The 24,455-nt window shown below is 35.8% G+C and overlaps 1 protein-coding gene across 1 annotated transcript in view; it reads left to right on the top strand.

Annotated features, from left to right (window-relative positions):
• polr3b (polymerase (RNA) III (DNA directed) polypeptide B) overlaps positions 1-22,009 on the top strand; it is a 28,831-nt gene extending 6,822 nt beyond the window's left edge. Inside the window, exons 11-28 of the mRNA XM_051135677.1 lie at positions 939-1,055; positions 1,197-1,331; positions 4,723-4,884; positions 5,899-6,099; positions 7,321-7,483; positions 8,250-8,403; positions 8,539-8,613; positions 8,722-8,820; positions 10,522-10,649; positions 12,737-12,946; positions 13,133-13,291; positions 13,392-13,509; positions 14,683-14,825; positions 18,164-18,267; positions 19,137-19,303; positions 20,125-20,238; positions 21,288-21,461; positions 21,571-22,009. Coding sequence (XP_050991634.1) covers positions 939-1,055; positions 1,197-1,331; positions 4,723-4,884; positions 5,899-6,099; positions 7,321-7,483; positions 8,250-8,403; positions 8,539-8,613; positions 8,722-8,820; positions 10,522-10,649; positions 12,737-12,946; positions 13,133-13,291; positions 13,392-13,509; positions 14,683-14,825; positions 18,164-18,267; positions 19,137-19,303; positions 20,125-20,238; positions 21,288-21,461; positions 21,571-21,700 — 2,553 coding nt within the window. The 3' untranslated portion in view covers positions 21,701-22,009. The remainder of the gene's footprint in view (positions 1-938; positions 1,056-1,196; positions 1,332-4,722; positions 4,885-5,898; positions 6,100-7,320; positions 7,484-8,249; positions 8,404-8,538; positions 8,614-8,721; positions 8,821-10,521; positions 10,650-12,736; positions 12,947-13,132; positions 13,292-13,391; positions 13,510-14,682; positions 14,826-18,163; positions 18,268-19,136; positions 19,304-20,124; positions 20,239-21,287; positions 21,462-21,570) is intronic.
• The last annotated feature ends 2,446 nt before the right edge of the window (positions 22,010-24,455 follow it).

The following is a 24,455-nucleotide window of genomic DNA, read 5'->3' as shown; positions in this document are numbered from 1 at the left end:
TTATTATTATGTTGAGTAATGATGCAAAAATTTTATTTTGTTTTGATCACAGGAATAAATTACATTTTAAAATATATTCAAATAGAAAGCATTTATTTTAAGTAGTAAAAATATTTCACAATATTACTGTTTTTGCTGTATTTTGGATCAAATAAATGCAGGCTTGGTAAGCAGAATACATTTTTTTTTTTTTTTTTTTTTTTTAAACATTTAAAATCTTTTGACTGGTTTTGTATATGTGTTTTTATTTTATGTTACATGAGTGTAGGTATGTGTATAACAATTTTAGGTACTGTATAAAGTGATACATCATTTGTAAAGAATATTATTTTGTTTTTTTGCTCTTTTTTTTTTTTTTTTCAATTCAGTTATTCAGGTCTGAAAAAAAATTGAGCACTGGGACGAAGGATTTTAAGTAGCCTATATGACAACAAAACAAGACTGTTGCGTAGTTTTGACTTGTTCAGGGAGTTGTGACATTATATCATTGCAGCTAATGCGTTTCTCACAGTATAAACTTTAAGAAGTGGTTCTTGTCAATTTCTCATCATTCCATGGCTCAAAGTGGGTGGTCTAAAGAAGCAGCCTAGTCTTTGTGACCTTTGACCTCTGGAGTAGAACAAGTTGCTGGCTCAGGTGTGTGTGTGTATATGCATGTGTCTGCGGAGAATGGAGGGGTCCAGTTTTCGGATACCCCTTTAGAGAGCCAGTGAACCCTGAACCAGCTCGGTCACTCCAGATTAAACACTTTGATTTGATGCGTTTAATCTTATTAATTGTGGATCTAAAACATTATGCTTTTCATTCTTTATAACTTAATTCTTCATAACATACTTTGACATGGAAAACTGCCATCAAGTCTAGAGAATAGAAGCTCTAGTAAATATATTTGTAACATGTAAATGTTGCATCTGTGTGTACCTTTTGTTTCCTTTCAGGCACTAAAGTACATTGGTAATAAAGTGAGGCGTCAGCGCATGTGGGGCGGCCCTAAGAAAACCAAGATGGAAGAGGCCAGAGAGCTGTTAGCCTCTACTATCCTCACCCATGTACCTGTACGTCATTTTGAAACAACTTAAAGTGCCTGTTCTCCCCACATCATAAATAATCTTCCCCATGCCTTCATTCTTCCTTCGATATGCAGTTAAATCAGTGTAAATAGTTTGCTTGACCTGTCATGTTTTTGTTTCTCCCAGGTAAAAGAGTTTAACTTTCGAGCTAAGTGTATCTACCTCGCTGTGATGGTGCGTAGAGTGATTCTCGCTCAAGGGGACAACAAAGTGGACGATCGTGATTACTATGGAAACAAACGTCTGGAGTTGGCTGGCCAGGTATCTGCCTCTTAGAGAGTTTAATAACAGGTCTTCTTTAACCTCTGCACATAATCATTCATTAATATGCATAAATTATTAGCTTTCTCCAATACAGCTAGTGACACATGCATAAAATGCTCAGTTCTACAGCAGCCTTACACACACAAGATTTTTTTTGTTGTTGAAAGAAATGAATGTGTTTATTTTAAAAGGACGCATTAATGATGAGTGAAGGTAAAGAAATTTCTATGTATATTAGTTTTCATAAAAATATTAAGCACAACTGGTTTAAACATTGATAATTATGATAATAATAAAAAACAGATATTTTAAATGTCAATTTTAATAATGTTTCAATTAGGTCTTTATGATATCAATTTTTGATACCATTGAAATGTCATAATTCTTGTCACCAGTGTTAAACTGCCTGTTGTTCTTCAGAAAAATCCTTCAGGTCCCACAAATTCCTTGGTTTTTCAGCATTTTTGTGTATTTGAAATCTTTCCAACAATGACTGTATGATTTTGAGATCCATCTTTTCACACTGAGGACAACTGAGAGACTCATATGCAACTATTACAGAAGGTTCAAACACTCAGTCATGCTCCAGAAGGAAACATAATGCATTAAGAGCTGGGGGTGTAAACTTTTGAACAGAATGAAGATGTGTACAAAATTGTCTAAATATCATATTTTTTCATTTTGTATTGCCCTTCAGAAGCTACAGAAGATACTTACATGTTTCCTAGAAGACAAAATAAGTGAAATCTACCCTGGTCTTCAAATTCGAAAAGTTTTTATCCCCAGCTCTTAAAGGAGAAGTTCACTTCCAGAACAAATATTCACAGATAATGTACTCACCCCCTTGCCATCCAAGATGTTCGTGTCTTTCTTTCTTCAGTTGTAAGAAATTATGCTTTTTGAGGAAAACATTTCAGGATTTTTCTCCATATAATGGACTGGTATGGTGCCCCGAGTTTAAACTTTCAAAATGCAGTTTTAATGCAGCTTCAAGTGATCCCAAATGCAGTTGTAAACGATCCCAGCCGAGGAAGAAGGGTCTTATCTAGCGAAACGATCGGTTATTTTCTAAAAAAAAATACAATTTATATACTTAACCTCAAACGCTCGTCTTGCTCTCCTTGAACTCTGTATTCTGCTTCAAGACAGTTAGGGTATGTTGAAAAACTCAGACTGTATTTTCTCCCTCAACTTCAAAAATGATTTCAAAATCATCCTACATCACTGCAGAAGTTCCAACCCAGTCTTTGCAAAGTGAACATGCAGAGAAGATCAAACACCCTTAACAAAAAAGGTAAAACGGTGACATAGGGCAATTTTTTTTTTTTTCAAAGTTTTTTGACATACCCTACCTGTCGTGAACTGGAAAAAACAGTCCAGGCAGAGTAAGACAAGACAAGCATTTGACATTAAAAAGTATTTAAATTGTATTTTTTTTTTAAAATGAAAATAACCAATCGTTTTGCTAGATAAAAGACACTTCTTTCTCAGCTGGGATCATTTACAACCGCATTTGGGATTGTTTGAAGCTGCATTTGAACTGCATTTCGGACATTCAAACCCGGAGCACTATTGAAGAAAAATCCTAAAATGTCTTCCTCAAAAAACATAATTTCTTTACAACTGAAGGAAGAAAGACATGAATATCTTGGATGACAAGGGGGTGAGTACATTATCTGTCATTTTTTGTTCTGGAAGTGAACTTCTCCTTTAAAGCATCGTTTTGCCTTCTGGAGCATCAGTGAGTTGCATATGAATCTCTCATTGAGTTTCAACGGCTTAAAATCACTTGTTTGTAAACTCCAATGCTTAAAAATTCGTGCAAATGTTCTGTTTTCATGACCACGTAGCACAGTAACATCACGCGAGCGAGTAATTAGTAATTTGGTTAGTTTATTGAGCTCTATTGTTCATATAAGAGAAGTACGATCAAATCCGGTCTGTCACATCCTTATTTTACTTTAACAATATCTTACGTCTCCCATTACTATCAATAAAAAGTGAAAAATGTGGTGCGTCTTCAGCTGCACTTGTTGTGACTAATGTTTCTAACTGCTTGGCATTTACACAGATGAATGTAAGGCTCATGAAATATTCACTTTAGAAGAAAGTACAATGTGCAGTGCCACTTTCCATCCATCCATCCATCTCTGTCTGCCTTTTCCATTCACGCCCCCTCTAATTCTATTAAGAATGACTGGCAGCCCCTTCAAGCTCAGGCCGTTAATTATGATAATGCTAGTGTTTATTTATCTGTTTTTATCCTGTGTGGCACAGCCATGGATTCAGGAGCTGAAATTAAGATTAGTGCGCATAATATTTGTTACTATCTCGTTTGAGATTGTCGCTCCTGTACGACAGATTTCATATTACGTCCTGCATACGGGCGCCGTCTCGAACATTTTTTGTGCTCTTGTCTAACATAACTGATCTCTTTTTCTCTCATTAGACACACTGTTGGCCTCTTATGAAACTGATCAGAAGCCAAAACCAGCAGATACAGGCTTGGCTAGCGCCCAATCCCTCACCTTCCCTTTTGTTTCTACTCTGCTTGTCATTATAATACCGTCATTATTTTCCCAATGCTTTGTTTCATCCGCACCGCCATGCTTCTGCCTTCCCCTCCATTCCCAGCCGGCCCGCCTTTGTTGCGGGCGAGATATGTGGCAGCAACGCCCGACTGCAGCCCAGCCAAACTCAGGGATTTCTCCTCTTTATTATAATTTAGCCTGGCTATGACAAAAGAATAGCCGCCTTGACTGGAGCGATTGAGCTAATCCACCAGCCCGACTGTGATAATGTAATTACCGCTGTCTTAAGTCCTTTAATTTCCCCCCGCCTGCACCGAGGTGGGGTGTGTTTATGTGTGTACGCGCTTGCTTACGTTAGTGTGTGAGCGATTCGGAGTTAGTGAGTGACAGGAACCCTTTCAGCGGGGCTTTGCACGCACATGCACGCTTTCCAGCACCTCCAATCTCCTTTCTCCTCATTTACAATTCCCTGACATTAAACTAATTGGCCTGGCTGGGCTGTGGAAGCTTAATTTCTTTATTAATTTTCAGTGAGGATGTTTATTTTCACGTATGCAAATGTGGAGCAGAGGGGGGAGGGGCTTCTATTGAATAAAATCTGAGAATGAGAGGCCGGGTCAAATTTATCAGAGCGTGGAAACACCTGTTTATTAAATCTGGGATAAGAAGATGGAGAGAGCGAGGGTTAGAGCCAGATAAAGTTAATAAAAACAAGTTATCTGGGAAAAGCGGCACTTCTGATTCAGAAGACTGGAGATGAAGTCATCCGTTTTCTGTTGATGTGATAATTTCTGTTGTTAATGACTGAGTTTTGCACCCATTTCAATGAGTCACACTTTGTTTCTGTGTTCCTTAAGCTCCTGTCCCTGCTGTTTGAGGATCTGTTCAAGAAGTTTAACTCGGAGCTGAAGAAGATCGCTGACCAGATCATTCCCAAGCAGAGAGCAGCTCAGTTTGATGTGGTGAAACACATGAGACAAGACCAGATCACTAACGGCATGGTTAACGCCATCTCTACTGTGAGTCCAGACACCAGTTCACAGAGCTAGACACATCAGGAAATTTCCTCCTGGGATGCTTTTTAACTTTTAATTTTAGAATAAATGTAATTTAAATGAAATGTTATCTTGACAATATATTTTATTTAATTTTAGTTTTACTTAAAGGAATAGTTCACCCAAAAATTAAAGTTACCCTGTGATTTAGTCACCCTCAAGGCTTTCAGACTAATACAGTCAGAGTTATATTAAAAAATGTCCTGGCTTTTCCAAGCTTTATAATGGCAGTGAATGGGTGTTGAGATTTTGAAGTACAATAAAGGGCATTCATCCATTATTAAAAGTACTCCACATGGCTCCGGGTGGTTAATAAAGGCCTTTTGAAGCAAACTGATGCGTTGTGTAAGAAAAATAACTTTAGAAAACTGCAATCTTTAGCTTCTGCTGTCGTACAGCAAAGGAAAACCAGTCTCCTCTTGGCTTATATCAAAATCCTCCAACATTTTTCTTTATAAATCCACGTTTTGTACTTCTAAGTTGTGACCAGTATTTTGCTTTGCTGTCTCTGCGCTACTGCATTCGTCACCACGTTCACCTGCATCTTCTGCTGAAACCCCACCTTCTTGTGTATATGCGTACAACAGTTAGAGGAAGCTAGAGATAACGGTTTGTAAAGTTTTAAATACGGATATTTTTCTTACACAAATGCATCGATTTGCTTCAGAAGACCTTTAAATACTGAAGCTGTGTGGAGTACCTTTTATTATGAATGGTTGCACTTTATTGGAGTTCAAAATCTCAACAACCGTTCACTGCCATTATAAACTTTGGAAGAACCAGGACATTGTTTAATACAACTCTGATTGTATTCATCTAAAAGAAGAAAGTCATACATCTAGGATGGCTTGAGGGTGAGTAAATCATGGGCTAATTTTTATTTTTGGGTGAGCTATCCTTTTAACAAAAGCACTGCTGAAGAATATCAGAAAATATAGTTTTTCCTCCGTAAATGTAATTATGTAATGTGTTTTCCAGGGGAACTGGTCGCTTAAGAGGTTTAAAATGGACAGGCAGGGTGTGACTCAGGTTCTCTCCCGCCTCTCCTTCATCTCAGCCCTGGGCATGATGACCAGGATCTCCTCTCAGTTTGAGAAAACCAGGAAGGTTAGCGGTCCCCGCTCCCTCCAGCCCTCGCAGTGGGGAATGCTGTGCCCCTCAGACACACCTGAAGGAGAGGTAAGTGTTCCTCATTTAGAAAACACCATCATCTTGTCAGCATCAACAGTGGATGCTCAGTTGAAATTTAGAAGTGTGTTTACACTGCTTACAGTTGAGGTCAAGTTTACATACACCTTGCAGAATTGGCAAAATGTTAATTATTTTACCCAAAAATAGAGGGATCATACAAAATGCATGTTTATTTAGTACTGACTTAATGAGGTATTTTACATGAAAGACATTCACATATAGTCCACAAGAGAAAATAATAGTTGAATTTATAAAAATGACCATGTACAGTTAATTCTTAATACTGTGTTGTTACCTGAATGATTCACAAAAGTTAAACTGCCTGCTGTTCTTCAGGAAAAAATACTTCAGGTCCCACAAATTCTTTGGTTTTTGGCATTTTTGTTTGTTTGAATCCTTTCCAACAATGACTGTATGGTTTTGAGATGCATCTTTTCACACTGAGGACAACTGAGAGACTCATATGCAACTATTTCAGAAGGTTCAAACGCTCACTGATGCTCCGGGAGGAAAAGCGATAAATTAAGAGCCGGGGGGTGAAAACATTTGAACAGAATGCCAAAATAAAGTATCATATTTTTTCATTTAGTACTGCCCTTCAGAAGCTACAGAAGATATTTGCATGTTTCCCAGAAGACAAAATAAATTAAATTTACCCTGACCTTCAAATTCAAAAAGTTTTCACCCCCTGGGCTATTAATGCGCTGATTTTTCCTTGTGAAGCATCAGTGAGTGTCTGAACTTTCTGTAATAGTTGCATATGAGCCCCTCAGTTGTCCTCAGTGTGAAAGGTGAATCTCAAAATCATACAGTCATTGTTAGAAAGTGTTCAAAAACAAAAATGCTGAAAAACCAAAGAATTTGTGAGACCTGAAGGATTTTTCTGAAAAACAGCAGGCAGTTAAACTGCTGAGGACAAACAAGGGACTCATGAACAACTATCACTAAACAAAAAAAAAAAAAAAATTTTTATAAATTCAACTATTATTTCTCTTGTGGACTTTATGTAAACATCTTTTATGTGAAATATTTTTTTTCAGGTCAGTACTAAATAAAAAACAACAACATGCATTTTGTATGATCTCTCTTTTTTGGTAAAATAATTAACATTTTGCAGATTCTGCAAGGTGTATGTAAACTTTTGACCTCAACTGTGTTTTTATGCAGAGAAAGTGCAATAATTCTCACAACCGTATGATTGCTGTCTAGGCTTGTGGTCTGGTTAAAAATCTGGCTCTGATGACCCACATCACTACTGACATGGAGGACGGCCCCATTATCAAGCTGGCCTTCAACCTGGGAGTGGAGGACGTCAACCTTCTGTGTGGAGAGGAGTTGTCCTACCCAACCGTCTTCCTCGTCTTCCTCAACGGTATCTGCACACACAGGCAGAACAAAAGCCAAACAGCACGTTCTTCCCCCTTTTAGTTTTCAAGCACACGGACGGGCTACAGGCATTTGAATAATATTCAAATGAACTTCTGCTGTTCCACGACTACAAAAGGGTGTGCCATTGATTACCTTTTAATGTCATGTCATAGAAAACTCACCCCACTAATTAATTCATGTATGTTTTTCACAGCGCTGATAAGTTACAAATTACACAGGCCGCCACTGCGGCTAATTAATTAGCAAACACAGCAGGTGTCAATGCATAAATAAATACAAGTTAATCCACAAACATGCCAGCCCACAAAGTGACTCAAACAGCATTGAGGCTGTGTATGCATCTGGGTGGCACCATAGTGGGTCTCTCATATTGCTCAAAGAAGCCAAAACTTTTTCTTTGAAAGTGCATTAATACTGCTGTCGCACATTTACACATGTAAATCTTAATTAGTTTATGGTACACCATATTTTCTTTTTGTGTGTGTGTGTGTTTGTGAATGTACCTAGGCTCCAATATTTTAATTATTATTATTTTTTTTAAATAATCAGTCGTCATAGTAAAATATTACAGTACTTTGAAATAATGTTCAGTTGTTATTGAACAACATGCTTAGTCTGACCTGAAAAAAATAGATCAGGAGGTGTCAATGCATAAATAAATGTTTTTGTTTAAATTAAATTCAGTAAATCATGGTGAAAATGATTATTTTTTCCTCATAAAAAATATTTTTTTATGTGTTCCTTTTTAGGTAATATTCTTGGAGTAATCAGAGACCATCAGAAGTTGGTCTACACCTTCAGACTCATGCGTAGAGCTGGTTTTATAAATGAGTTTGTGTCCATTTCAACCAACTTGACCGACCGCTGTGTGTATATTTCTTCTGATGGGGGCCGTTTGTGCAGGTACTACACTGTTTATATCACAAAGTGAAAATTAATTTGGAATATAAACTTTTAAAACCAGTACGCATGTTTTTTAGTTGCTTTATATTGCACAGACCAAACACATTTGAATTGCATTCTGTGTGCTCCTGGCAGACCCTACATCATTGTGAAGAATGGACAGCCTGCTGTGAAGAACAAACACATTGAGGAATTGTCTCAGGGCTACAGGTGCGTTTGAAGCCGATCAATATTTGAATGAGGAGTATAGAATGTGGATTTGAGACTGTCTTATGTGTGCCTTTTCATTGTGTTTTTACCACCCACTTTTCCTTGTAGAACGTTTGAGGACTTCCTTCATGAGAGTCTGGTGGAGTATTTGGATGTAAATGAGGAAAATGACTGTAACATTGCTTTATATGAGCACATGATCTCCAAGTGAGTACTTATAAGCCACATAAATCAAGCCCTACATGTATTTGGGCTCTTTAAACACATCACAGATTTGGATATCATTGCAATAGAAGACACAGCTGCGTAGAGTTTAGCTTAAAGCTAATAAAGTTAATATTACCTTGTGCCTTGTTTTGTTATCTAACAAAATGACTCTAAACTTTAGGGAATCATGATATATCTGTACCATATTTATTTTGTCAGTATTACAGAATTTTAATAAAAACAAAAAAAATTAATGATATATTATTTAAAATATTTTTTAATTGAAATTTGAAGCGAAGCTACATTTTAATTTATAGGTATCTGTCGATACTGGGTATTTAATTACATGCATTCCCATATTTTTACACATTTACATTACCTTAAAGATAATCTTTAACAACGCTAATATAATTTAATTAATAATGCTGTTAAATGTGAATTAGCAAATCCCAAAACAAATGCGTTTTTTGTATTTTATGTTATAAAGCTATGATGCTTAAAATCACTCGTTTCATTTAAAATTATTTTTTTTAAATTTTGTAGAAATATATTAAATAATTTTATCATCACCAATAACATGAAAATAATTATTTGTTTATTTTTTAGAATTGGCCAGAAATTGTGTATTTTTTTTCTCTCTCTCTCTTTTTTTTTTTTTTTTGGAAAAAATATAATTAAGTTAATAACAATGTTAAATGTGAATAAGCAAATTCCAAAACAAATGTGTTTTTCATATTTTATGTTATAAAGCTATGATGCCTGAATTTACTTGTTTCATTTTAAATTATTTTATTTATTTTATGATTTTTAATTCAATTTTTAGAAATATATTAAATAATTTTATCATCAGCAATAACATTACAGTAATTTTAGTATTGGCCAGAAATTTTGTAGTTATTTTTTAGGAAAAAATATAATATTTTAATTAGTAATGCTGTTAAATGTGAATAGGCAAAACAAATGCATTTTTCATATTTTATGTTATTAAGCTATGATACCTAAATTCACTTGTTTCATTTAAAAATATTTTATTTATTTTATGATTTCTTTTTTTCATTTTTAATTTCTTTTTTAGAAATATTTTAGGTAATTTTATCATCAGCAATAACATGAAAATTATTTGCTTATTTTTAGTAATTTTTTTTTTTTTGTAGTATTGGCCATACATTTATTTCTTAGGAACAAATCTAATAATTTAATCATTAATGCTGTTAAATGTGAATTAGCAAATCCTAAAACAAATGCATTTTTCATATTTTGTTACAAATCTATGATGCCTAAATTCACTTGTTTTATTTACAATTATTTTTATTTTTAATATTTTAATATTTTTAATTATTTTTATATTTATTTTTAAATATATAAAGTAATATTACCATCACCAATAACATGACCATAATTATTTGCTTATTTTTAGTATTGGCCAGAAATTTTGTATTTATTTTTTTAGGAAAAATATAATAATTTAATTAATAATGCTGTTAAATGTGAATTAGCAAATCCCACAACAAATTTTGGTGCCTTTCTAACATTACATTTGGACCTTTATACATCCAAACAGTCTAAATACTGTTTAGAGCCACTACATACATATAAATGTCATACAAATAGATCCAAATGTAGATTTCTTACAAATAAACAACAAAAAAGATTAAAAGGTTGTTCTGTATATAAAGGCTGAGCTATGTGTGTTTTATTCAGGGACACGACCCATTTGGAGATCGAACCGTTTACACTACTGGGGGTCTGCGCTGGTTTGATTCCTTACCCACATCATAACCAGTCCCCCAGAAACACCTACCAGTGTGCTATGGGCAAGCAGGCTATGGGTAAGACTACTACAGTCTCCATCTCCAAACATCCACTTCCAAACACACACACTCCTATTCACTCACAGACGCACTCACTTTCACACCAGCATTCAAAACCTTTGACACACACACACCACATTCTGTATGTATGTGGACATCAAACATCGCCTGCTTGCGTAGTCCCGCTTTTGTAAGTGTGTGTGTGTGTGTGTGTGTGGAGGCCTTTCCCTGCCAGTGTCTCTGAGTGTCATTAGGCATTCATTGTGTCCTGAGCTCAGTGTGCGGAGCAGGGTTAGTGTGCTCAGCTGCGCAAGAGGGGAAAGAGTGCACACACACTCCGCTGCCCTGGTTACCAAAACTACTTAAACCTCTCCTGGCCACCACCCCCATTACAAAACTACTGAGACTGCGACTATATTTGGCCCAATATCCTAGGCCTTGTCTTCTTTTTTCTGGACGGACAGCCCCATACATGTGCAAATCCAGTTGTGTGGCCCCAGCCCTATTATCACACACTGTGTGCTTGTACCCTGATTGTAGAGTAATAGCATCTGACAAATGTCAAGGCCTCAAGGGACGGCGGCTATTATACTTTAACCTCACCCCCCTGCTCTGTCTCTGCCATGCTAAACCTCCACCGCAGAGATTTTAACACTGCCGACACCAGCCGTCACATCAACACCCCTCAGACAGTCGGTTAAACGTGATCAGATGTGCATTGGCTGTTTCATATTGTTTGAAAAGCATTCAACAGAGATGCAACAAAACCCCAAAATGAAAATTCTGTTATTAATTACTCACCCTCATGTCGTTCCAAACCCGCAAGACCTTTGTTCATCTTCTGAACACAAATTAAGATATTTTTGTAATGTGTTATATATTAAAATAATATGTTACGGGTTTGAAATGACATGAGGGTGAGTAATTAATGACAAAATTTAAATTTTTGTGGTGAATTATCCCTTTAAACACTTCATAATACATAATATACAGTCAAGGTCAAAAGTTTACATACACCTTGCAGAATGTTAATTATTTTACCGAAATAAGAGGGATCATACAAAATGCATGTTATTTTTTATTTAGTACTGACCTGAATAAGATATTTCACATAAAAGACGTTTACATAGTCAACAAGAATTTATAAAAATTACCCCATTCAAAAGTTTAGATATGCTTGATTCTTATGTTGTTCCTGAATGATCCACAGCTGTGTTTTTTGTTTAGTGATAGTTGTTCATGAGTCCCTTGTTTGTCCTCAACAGTTAAACTGCCTGTTGTTCTTCAGAAAAATCCTTCAGGTGCCACAAATTCTTTGGTTTTTCAGCTTTTTTGTGTATTTGAACCCTTTCCAACAATGATTCTATGATTTTGAGATCCATCTTTTCACACTGAGGACTCACTGATGCTCCAGGAGGAAAAACTATGCATTAAGAGCCGGTGGTGAAAAGTTTTGAACAGAATGAAGATGTGCACATCTTTCTCATTTTGTCTAAATATCATATTTTTTCATTTAGTACTGCCCTTCAGAAGCTACAGAAGATTCTTGTATGTTTCCCAGAAGACAAAATAAGTTACATTTACCCTGATTCAAAAAGTTTTTACCCCTGGCTCTTAATGCATCTTGTTTTGTCCTGGAGCATCAGTGAGCATTTGAACCTTCTGTAATAGTTGCATATGAGTCCCTCAGTTGTCCTCGGTGTGAAAAGATGGATCTCAAAATCATACAGTCATTGTTGGAAAGGGTTCAAATACACAAAAATGCTGAAAAAACAGGATATATTATTTTGTCTTGTGGACTATATGTAAATGTCTTCTATGTAAAATAACTAACTCAAGTCAGTACTAAATAAAAATTAACATGCATTTTGTATGATCCCTCTTATTTTGGTCAAATAATTAACATTTTGCAGATTATGCAAGGTGCATGTAAACTTTTGACTTCAACTATATAGAAAGACATTTATTAACCAATAAAATGTGGCAAAAGCCCAAAACAAATTCTATTATATAAAAAAAATGAATTTATACACAAAAGCAATATTTTTCCTTCTTTGCATCTTGCTTTTGAGTGATGCTTTGATTTCATTGCTGATTCTGATCAGGTACTATTGGCTATAACCAGAGGAACCGAATAGACACCCTGATGTACCTGCTAGCATACCCACAGAGGCCCATGGTGAAGACGAAGACCATCGAGCTGATTGACTTTGAGAAGCTGCCCGCAGGCCAGAATGCCACTGTGGCTGTAATGAGCTACAGCGGATACGATATTGAAGATGCCCTGGTGCTCAACAAGGCCTCTCTTGACAGAGGTAAGAGCTAAACCACTAATGCTAAATACTTGCTCAATTATCAGTTAGTAGCATTCTGAAGTGACTATATTATCTTTGCAAATGAAAATGAGAAAGAAATCTGAGACTGTAGTTGTATTAGAGAAAAAATGTAGATTTTTTTTTGTTTTGTTCATTGTTTTCTATTGTTCTTCTGTCTTGCATTAGGCTTTGGTAGATGTCTGGTATACAAGAACGCTAAGTGCACATTAAGACGGTACACTAACCAGACCTTCGACAAGGTGATGGGTCCAATGCTGGATGCAGAAACACGCAAGCCCATTTGGAGACACAGCATCCTCGACGCTGATGGCATCTGCTCGCCTGGTTAGACACTTCTTATATAGAGGGAACCGCATTTCAGGCAAATAATCTTGACTATATTCATTTAAGGATTTGTATTGATGTTTTATGTCACATCCCACAGGTGAGAAGGTCGAGAACAAGCAGGTGCTGGTGAATAAGTCAATGCCAACTGTCACCCAGACGCCACTGGAGGGCAGCGCCCAGCCAGGCCAACCACAATACAGAGACGTGCCAGTCACGTAAGAAACCATTTGTCTAATGAAATGAAGTTAGAATCCCACCGTGCAATATTACAACAGTTTTGTTTGAGATAATTGAGTTGGTTTTCTAAAAGCCACACAAATGCCCACTTTCTTCGTTTTGTAGGTACAAGGAAGTTTTTTTCTTTGCCAAATAGCAACCAAAATGCCTACTTTCTTTTTTCTATAGGTACAAAGGTTTTGTTTTTGTTTTGTTTTTTTGGGCCCAGTAGCAACCAAAATACCTTCTTTCTTCATTCTGTAGGTACAAAGTTTGTTTTGCCCAACAGCAACCAAAATGTCTACTTTCTTCATTTTATCGGTACAAAGAGTTGTTGTTTTTTTTTTTTTTTTGTTTGTTTGTTTGTTTGTTTTGCCCAGTAGCAACCAAAATGCCCACTTTCTTCATTATGTAGGTAAAAAGTTGCTGTTTTATTTGTCCAGTAGCAACCAAAATGCCTACTTTCTTCATTCTGTAGGTACAAAGTTGTTTTATTTGCCCAACAGCAACCAAAATGCCTACTTTCCCCATTCTGTTCGTAAAAAGAAATTTTTTATTTGTCCAATAGCAACCAAAAGTCCCAACTTTCCTCATTCTGTATGTACAAAGTTGTTGTTTTTTTGCCAAATAGCAACCAAAATGCCTACTTTCTTCGTTCTGTACATGCAAAGTTGTAGGTACAAAAATGTTTTTTTTCGGTTTTTGTTTGCCCAACAGCAACCAACATGCCTACTTTCCTCGTTCTGTACATGCAAAGTTGTTGTTTTTTTGCCCATTAGCAACCAAAATGTTTTTTTTCCTTCATTTTGTAGGTACAAAGTTGTTTTATTTGCCTAATAGCAAGCAAAATGCCTACTTTCTTCATTCTGTAGGTACAAAGTTGCTGTTTTATTTACCCAATAGCAACCAACATGCCTACTTTCCTCGTTCTGTACATACAAAGTTGTTTTTTTGCCCAATAGCAACCAAAATGCCTACTTTCTTCATTTTGTAAGTGCAAAGTTTGTTTTGCCCAACAGCAATCAAAATGCCTGCTTTCTTCATTATGTAGGTACAAAGTTGTTTTTTGCCCATTAGCAACCAAAATGCCTGCTTTCCCCATTCTGTACGTACAAAGAAATTGTTTTATTTGTCCAATAGCAACCAAAATGCCCGCTTTCTTCATTGTGTAGGTACAAAGGATCGACAGACTCCTACATTGAGAAGGTGATGATCTCCTCCAATGCTGAGGATGCCTTCTTGGTCAAGATCCTGCTCAGGCAAACACGTAGACCAGAGATCGGAGACAAGTTCAGCAGTCGACATGGACAGAAAGGTCCGTAACATCCTTCCTGCACTTTTTCCTCTGCTTCAGTAGATACCAACATACGAAACAAAATTCCAACACCGTGCCAAAACGAAGACAATCAACCCGTCTCATTAACAAGTGGGGAGAGATGTTACTAAACTTGATGTCCATTTTATTTTCAACGCCCAAGTTATATCGTCTCAGCTGGCCCTCCCATTCTCTTCAACTTTTTCTCCACAGCCCGTTTTTCAATTAATTAGCTTTTTGTCCCATGCCAGACTATGCAAATTTATTACAGCAGCGCAGTCCTGGGAAAGTGTTTACAGCCCCCATTGTTTCTGAGCACCTCCGCTGAGAGAGCTGGTCAGTATGATGTTTTAATCAGAGCGTTAACTGGCGCCATGCATAATTCACTCATTTCATTAGCGGAGGTCGTCCACTGGCACTCATCACGGGACGTGACAGTGAGGAGGGGTCAGGGAGGGGTTAGCCGCAAACCGCCCGAGATGCTATTTACTGCTCTTTTTAAAGGAGCTTTTGGTATTTAAAGGAGCAGGCAAGTGTCGGCGGACCAGGATAACACAGGGAAGCTAATTGTTGTTGTGAAGGATAGTGCCATTCTCTTGAATGTCTTTTGTGCGTTTAGAGGCGGGCTTTTATTGAACGGACCCACTCAGAGAAGTTGAGCTGTGTTTTCCAGAGGTGCGTGACTGCGCTGCCAACCACACAATAACGTTCAGCGGGAATTAATTTGCTTTTCGATATTTCTTCGCAGCGTTTAATTAATGCGTCGCCTGTGTGCGCACTAAACAGGTGCTTTTTGTTGGCAAATTCGTTCGAGAGAACACCGTACTTCAAAGAAAGAGATTTGGCTACCTTTTGGGGCAAAAGAAAGCCCATTAAAGACGTCCCACCGTGGTTTGGAGCCATTGGCTTTCAGCAAGTTTCACGGGAGTTTTGTCTTACTCATTTTAAACCCCTCCCTCGTCCTGCGCCCCCATTCTGACCAGCCTCTACCACCCTCATAAGATCCGGTCACCGGAGAACGATAGGTTAATTATTTACCGGTGACCCAAACACACACACACACACATATACGGACACACACACTCACTCTGATACTCACACAGCTGTCTTGGCAGGGTCCATTGTGCGAGCCGCCACAGTGGGGCTGTATAGCTGGTGATGGAGGGCCATGGACTCTTACTGCTGTCCTGCTTTTCTTTGCTGATTTCATGCCTCTTTTATCATTCACTCTCACACAAAACAAACAACACAGAGGATGTGTGCTATGGGAACCGCTCTCGCTTACCTCTCTGCTTCTGTTGCACTCTTGCTCTTGCTCACTTTCTCTCTTTTTGCAGCAGGAAATCCTTTTACCTACTAGGGCTGCTACTACCAATTGTTTTGGTAATTGATTTATTGCCTAGATTTTATTGGATTAACCATTATTTTCTGAACTTAAAATGACTACTTGTTTGGTATTAAAATATGCAAATTCTGCAAAAAAAAAGTTAAACATACACTACTGTTGAGAAGTTTGGAAGATTAAATCAGCAAAAGAGGCATTACCATGACCTGATTGTTCTTTAGAACTTTTTATTCATCAAAAGTATCCTGAAAAAAGTATCAGTTTACAAAAAAAAAAAAAAATAAATAAGCAAGCTCAACTGTTGATCAGATCAATATTGATTAATTGCAGCCTTGGTGAGCATAAGAAAAAAAAAATAATAATCAGATAAAAGGCTTATTTTCTCATTTTTAACAGAGATATGATGACATCATTAAATTCCCTGATTTAATGCTAATTAATAAATAGTAAATAAATTTTGGTTTCTACTTTCATTATTGTTTTGTTTTTGTTTTTTTGCATTTGCATTTGCATTTTTTGTTGTTGCGTTGCTTTAGGTGCTTATTTTGCTGTTACATTAAACATTTAACCAAAATATTGAGTCATCTGATTAAATGTGTATAAAATTATATTATTTATGTTTTTGATTTTAACATTAATATATGTTAATGATGATCTTATATATATATATGTATATATGTATGTATGTGTATATATGTGTGTGTATGTGTGTGTGTGTATATATATATATATATATATATATATATATATATATATATATATAATTTTTTTTTTTTTTTACATATAAGATTTTTTGTTTTTTAAATAAGTCTTTTCTGCTCATCAAGGCTGTTTATTTGATTTAAAAATACAGAAAATAACAGTAATATTGTGAAATATTTGTGCAGTTCATATTGTAAATTATTGCAAAAAAATATTGTAATTAATAATGCAATTTAAAATAGTGTTTTTCTATTTTAATATACTTTTTAAATATAATTTATTTCTTTGCAAAGCTAAATTTTCAGCATCATTGCTCCAATCTTCAGTGTCACATGATCTATCAGAAATCATTCTAATATGCTGATTTATTATCAGTGTTGGAAACCTTTGTGCTGCTTATTTTTTATTTTATTTTTTTTTTAATCTGTGAACCCCTTTTTTTCAAGATTCTTTGAATAAAATGTTAAAAAGAATAGCATTTCTTTAAAATAGAAATCTTTTGTAACAATATACACTACCGTTCAAAGTTTGGGGTCAGTACTTTTTTTTTTTTTTTTTTTTTTTTTTTTGAAAGAAATGAATGTTTTTATTCAACAAGAACATGTTAAATTGATATACAAGTGACTTATATTGTTAGAAAAGATTTCTATTTTTATCTTTTTAACTTTTTATTCATCAAAGAATCCTGAACAAAAGTATCACAGGTTCCAAAAAAATATTAAGTGGCACAACTGTTTCCAACATTTATAATAACTACCCAAGTTCTTCTCAAGAGCCCAAAATTTTTTTTGCATATGGATTTATCGCTCTCCTCAGTTGAACCTTTCTTTGTGTGCTCTATGGTAAAGGGGAAACTATGGGTGTATAATCCCCTTCTCACTGTCCAGCTAAGCACCTCTCCTCACTTCCTGCCCCTGTTCTTCTCTCTTTTATCACTTGCAAATGGCCCAATAATGTGTTTGCTCTGGCTGCGGGAAGAGTGAGGAGCTCCTCTGCAAACATTTACACTCTCACTGACTGCTTTGGACCACTTTCACTCTGTCCTGCAGTCTGAATTTCCAATGGTTCCACTTCAGCAGACCTGAATGCGTCTGCTTTGTAGGCCTTTGGACTAGATGAAAGTTACACAAACCTCACACTTTCTCATCAAGCGTTTGTTTGTGACTGAAATCACTCAAAAATCAATTAAGCTTTATGGGAAAAGTCCGCTCTGACAGACCAGTTGACAGATATGAGGTTGTCTATGATTCTAGCTTTAGTAATTGCATGCATTACATTGTCTCTGTAACAGGTGTGTGTGGACTGATCGTTCCTCAAGAGGACATGCCCTTCTGTGACTCGGGAATCTGTCCTGACATCATCATGAACCCTCACGGTTATCCCTCCAGAATGACTGTACGTCCTTTCCCATCATAAAATTATATGATGTTTATATTTGCATGAATTTACTACTTCCAAAGATAGGACTTTGGTGATTGTATATAGAACATTTAAAAAAAGCCAATATTACCATTTAAAGTAACTGTTTTCCATTTTAGTATAATTTAAAATGCACTTTATTCTTGTGATGGCAAAGCTGAATTTTCAGCATCATTACTCCAGTCTTCTGTATCACATGATCCTTCAGAAATCATTCTGATATGCTGATTTGCTGTTGAAGAAACTTTTCATCTTATGAATGTTGAAAAACGTTTAAAACGTTTGAAAAAAGTTTAAAAGAACACCATTTATTGGAAATGGAAATTTTGTGTAGCATTATAAATATTTTGCGGTCACTTTTGATCAATTTAACGCATGCATGCTGAATAAAAGTATGAATTTTTTTGTATTTAAAAAAACTATTCTTGTTATCATACAGTGCAGTTTATGCAAATCTCCTAATATCAGTTTTCAGACATTAATTCTCCCCCATGCTTTCTAATTTTGAACTCTGTGTTTGGGTGCACACAGCAGGCCGTCATATAGGAAATTGTTTGAACTGAGGAAAAGATTCCTCTCAGTGACAGAGAGGGGTCAAAGATCTTCCGGCTCTTTCTGTGAGTGACCTCAGTAAAGGCTACTGTCGTGCAGCGGTGCGCGACCTCGACATGATGTCACACTCACATTCACCAGCTGCAGTGTCAGGAAGGGAAAAGTGGGGCATGTACACTGCTGCAGGGGGAAAAAAGTTATTAGTTGCCTTCAGGGAAAAGAAATCTTAAAAAAAAAAAAAAAAAAAAAAAAAATTGAATGAATAAAATGAGCTCTGCTTTGTTTTATTTCAGGTTGGGAAGCTGATTGAGCTGTTGGCTGGTAAAGCAGGGGTGCTTGATGGACGTTTTCACTACGGCACTGCCTTCGGGGGCAGTAAAGTGAAGGACGTGTGTGAGGATCTTATCCGCTATGGATACAATTACCAGGGCAAGGATTATGTCACCTCGGGCATCACAGGGTAAAAACTGTTCTTTAGCATCACTCTTGTTCATTTATGTGTTTATTTGTATTTCAACAATACAAGTTTGCTTCACAGTTTGGTTATTAAAGGGATAGTTCACACAAAGATTAAAATTCTGTCATTAATTACTCACCCTTATGTCGTTCCAAACCCGTAAGACCTTCATTCATCTCCAGAACACAAATTAAGATATTTTTGATGAAATCTGAGAGCTTTCTGACCCTGCATAGACAGCAATGCAACTGACACGTTCAAGGCCCAGGTAGTAAGGACATTGTTAAAATAGTCCGTGAACAGAGACTGACACAGAAGAGAAGAATTTGTTGAATAAAGTTTTTTTTTTTTTTTTTTTTTTTGTTTTCTTTGCGCAAAAAAAGTATTCTCATAGTTTCATAAAATTATGGTTGAACCACTGATGTCACATGGACTATTTTATGACGTGTTGAACATGTCAGTTGCGTTGCCGTCTATGCAGGGTCAGAAAGCTCCTGGATTTCATCAAAAATGTTAATTTGCGTTCTGAAGTTGAATGGAGGTTCTATGAGTTTTCACATGGGGGTGAGTAATTAATGACAGAATTTTCATTTTTGGCTGAACTATCCCTTGTAATGTTGGTTAATACGTTAACTCTTGTTTACTAATGAAACCTTGTTGTAAAGCATTACCATGCTTAATTTCGATATAAATAATTTTGAAATAAACAGTTACGTTCTATATTTGAAAATCTTTATATTGCAAAAATCTAAAGAACCACTAGAGAGTGTTTTCTCTATTGCACATTCCTGTAATTAATTTGTTTTTTGGTAATTTGCTCTTAGGGAACCTCTGGAAGCTTACATCTACTTCGGTCCAGTCTATTATCAGAAACTGAAGCACATGGTGCTGGATAAAATGCATGCCAGAGCACGTGGTCCGAGAGCGGTACTCACTAGGTAAGAAATGCGAACATGCATTACCAGTCAAAAGTTAATGAACTTTTGATTTTAAATTTTTTTTTTTTTTTGAGACAATCTCTTCTGCTCACCAAGCCTGCATTTATTTGATCCGAAGTGCAGCAAAAACAGTAAAACTGACATCTGAAATATTTTTACTATTTAAATAACTATTTTCTATTTGAATATATTGTAAAATGTCATTTATTCCTGTGATTTCGAAGCTACATTTTTAGCATCACTACTCCAGTCACATGATTCTTCAGAAATCGTTCTAGTATTCTAGTAAAAACTATTATTATTATTTTGTTGTTGTTGTTGTTGTTGTTGTTGTTGAAAACAGCCAAGTTTGAGAAGAACAATATTTATCTGAAATAGAAATAGAAATCTTTATCATCACTTTTGATTAATTTAAAGCATGCTTGCTAAATAAGTATTCATTTCTATAATTTCTTTAAATAAATATTTTAAAATATTATTCAAGCTTTTGACTGGTATAGTGTATAATGTTACAGAAGCTTTTTATTTCAGATAAATGCTGAACATTGGATCTTTCTATTCATCCAATAATCCTGCAAAAATGTACTCATCTGTTTTAAATATTGATGATGATGATAATAATAATATAATAATAATAATAATAATAATAACAATAAATGTTTCTTGAACAGCAAATCAGCGTATTAGAATGATTTCTGTAGGATCATGTGACACTGAAGACTGAAGTCATTACTTACATTGCTGAAAATGTAGCTTTGATCACAGACATAAATAATATTTTAAAATATATTCAAATAGAAGCCAGTGATTTTAAATAGTAAAAACATTTTAAAATGTTACTGTTTTTGCTGTACTTTTGATCAAATAAATGCAGGCTTTGTGAGCAGAAGAGACGTCTTTAAAAAACATTAAAAATCTTTTACACACTGGTAGTGTCTGAAATTTGATTTGTAATATTCATTCATTGAGGTACTAAATTGTTTATTATTCTGGTTTTTATTTGTATTATAATTAAAAAAAATAAAAAAAATTATTTTATCATAATGCAGACAGCCCACTGAGGGTCGTTCCAGAGATGGTGGTCTCCGTCTGGGAGAAATGGAACGAGACTGTCTGATTGGCTACGGAGCCAGCATGCTCCTGCTTGAGCGGCTGATGATCTCCAGTGATGCTTTTGAGGTGGACGTGTGTGGCCAGTGTGGCTTGCTGGGATATTCAGGATGGTCAGTATAATCCATTACTAAAGTCCAATGTTATTTATGCATCAATAATATAATCATAAATGCATCAAAGGGATTTATTAGTGAGAATTTTCCGTCTGTTTTTTTGCAGGTGTCATTACTGCAAGTCTTCATGCCATGTGTCGTCTCTACGAATTCCATATGCCTGCAAACTGCTCTTCCAAGAACTACAATCCATGAACATCATCCCTCGTCTCAAACTGGCTCGATACAACGAGTAAAGCTAGTGATTACAGTAATTCGCCAAAGCGTTACACAGAGACAAGCGATACAGTATTATCAAGGACTACAAAAACAATGTTTAAGCCTCACTTTAAACATGTTAATTTCATTTTTGTTAAACAGCTTGTATCTTATCATGAAGATATTTTTTATATACATATATATAAAAAGAAGTGCCTGCTTGAATGTAAGGGGTGTTTTTTTTTTTTTTTTTTTTTTTTTTTTTTTTTTTTTTCGATTTGAAGGGAATGAAGTTTACAGTACATGTTTGCTGTTTGAAATATGTTGATTTATTTGTTGCAGTTGGCCTTCAGAATAGTAAAGTTTGCTTTACAATAAACTAATAAATTGTAAATGTATATTATGACTCGTGTACATCTTGTTTTTGTTTTTTTGCTCATGACATTCGTTTTTCTTAAGAGTGATGATCAGAAAGTATCAGGGGTGGAAGTCTCGAGCAATCCTGATGAAGTGTTAATGTGACAACGCTGACAGCAGAAAGGAGCTTGTTGTTACATTGACCATCTTCCCACTTTGCAGCGTTTTTTTTTTTTTTTTTTTAATACACTAAATCATCCACTATTCAGAGATTGCTCCCACCCACCAAGCAGCCGTGGAAGGCTTTGATTGGAAGAATGCATCTCACATCGGTAGAATGGGCACTGACACTGCGGCTCGCTCACTGGTTGGGGGGGTGTAAGGGTCTGAGGGTGTCTCTTTTGGCCGGCTGCACCTGTCCTAGCTAATGAGGGGCTAATGAGACTGAGAGTAGACGAACAGAAAAAGGAAGTCTTCTGAGGAGAGGATGCAAAGATTCCCTTCCTCCTCCCTCTCTCCTTTCCTTCACAGCCTCCATCTTTAAAACTGTAATTAAGGAAATTTTCATTGATGTTTGGCTCTCTCTCACCATCCACTTCCCAGCTTGTTAGAGGTGCTGGTTAATCCATACAGTTTCAAATGAATGCTGGGATATTGGCCTTTGGATGAAGCTTTCAATTTGTTGCTTTGTTCTGTTATTAGTTCTATTTATTTGTTGTTTCCTTAGCTTTAATATGAGAGGCACACTATGGTTCAAACATGTAGGGTTATGTTTTTAACATTTCTAAAAGAAGTCTATAATATAATAATATTACAAGTCAAAATAACAGTCTTTATTTTTTATATTTAAAATGTATTCCTGTGAAAAAGTTTCAGCATCATTAGTCCAGTCTTCAGTTACAGATTATTGTTCAGAAATCATTCTAATATGCTGATTTTCTTATCAATGGCAAAACTTGTGCTGCTTAATATTTTGTGGAAACTGTTATACAATTTTTCTGGGTACTTAGATTAATAGAAAGTTCAAAAGAACAGCATTTATTTGAAACAGAAATGTCTTTATCCTTAATGTCTTTAACTAATGCATTCTTGAATAAAAGTGCTTGTTTAATCTTCCTTACCACAAACGTTGAAAGGAGTTTGATTGACAGGCGATCTGACCAATCAGAAGGCCGAATCTGCCATTTTTGTCCGTCAAACAAACAGAAGAGTAGAATAATGTCGCTGGACTTGAACTTGAAAAACGTGTGTATTGACATCTTACCGCACTTGAAACGATTCCTTTTGGTGTTCATTCATGTTTGTTTCAAGCTATAACTAGTAAAGTGGAAGATATGATCGGTTTACGTGAGGCTTGACCTGAGGAGCTACAGCGATCCATCACGACACATTAAAGAGCCACAAAATGGTTTTCATTGTTTCTTACAAAAATAACAAAAATTTAAAGCTACGATTTTGTTTCATACCTAACGTAACCTGCTTTGTCTTGTTTGTCGGCGTATTGTCAGTTTCCGCGATGTATAGAGGGTTTGGTCAGTTACCCGGATGCGAGGCCATATTGGCAATACTCGAATGCAAACAATAGCATGGGTTGCATGGTTAATGTACTACTGAATATGCTTTTCTGCTAATTTATGCTGTCTAAACCACGGAAAAAACGTGTGGAAGCTGTTAATATAGAGAAGGACTTAGTAAGCTGGAAAGGGCACAATATTTTGACAAACTAGTTCACATGTTCACATGTGGTAAATATATGTACGAGCGTTACTAATGAAGATATTAGCCTAATATCTCACCTGCCTGACTGGAAATGATAAGAACAAACACAAATGTTGTCAAGACGCCTGTTCTGGAAATCCTGGTTAAGTTTGGCCAACCACAAACCCAGTTTTTTGCACTCTTCTCCTTGATTTGTTATAACTTTTGTTAGTCTATAGTACTCCAAATGTTTTTCCAAGTCTGACTGATTAGTAAAGCCCAAAAAATGACAATAATTGACCATTTTCAGCAGCAATAATCAGCAAAATAAGCAAGTTTTGTTCCCTTCAGTGGCATTTTTTACATTCAGTGTCACCAATATGACCGATTGATGACCTGTCATGAAAACACGCTGTAGCAGTTTAAGTAGTCAGTTCTCAATTTTACACACGTGTAGCAAACTAATTAATTATCATCTACATACATTTTACACTAACCAGAAGGTTGTCACATAAAACATAAATCAGTGTATATCTGTTGTTTTATCACTTTAAACTTAGCAATGTTTTGCTCAATCTTTCTTTTAAACAATTTTATTGTTTGGCAGTTTGATTGATATTTTGTATCTAAGCAATGACCTAATCATCAATTAAGTGTTCAAACACATTTTGGAGGCCACCGTACAGCAGTTTGCTCCATCTAAACTTCAAATGACAAATATCTCCAGCTGAAGTCCTG

This window comes from Labeo rohita, chromosome 18, assembly GCF_022985175.1.
Source record: "Labeo rohita strain BAU-BD-2019 chromosome 18, IGBB_LRoh.1.0, whole genome shotgun sequence".
NCBI classification, from domain to species: Eukaryota; Metazoa; Chordata; class Actinopteri; order Cypriniformes; family Cyprinidae; genus Labeo; species Labeo rohita.
Note: the sequence above shows the minus strand (reverse complement) of the source record. Positions and strands in the feature narration are given on the sequence as shown.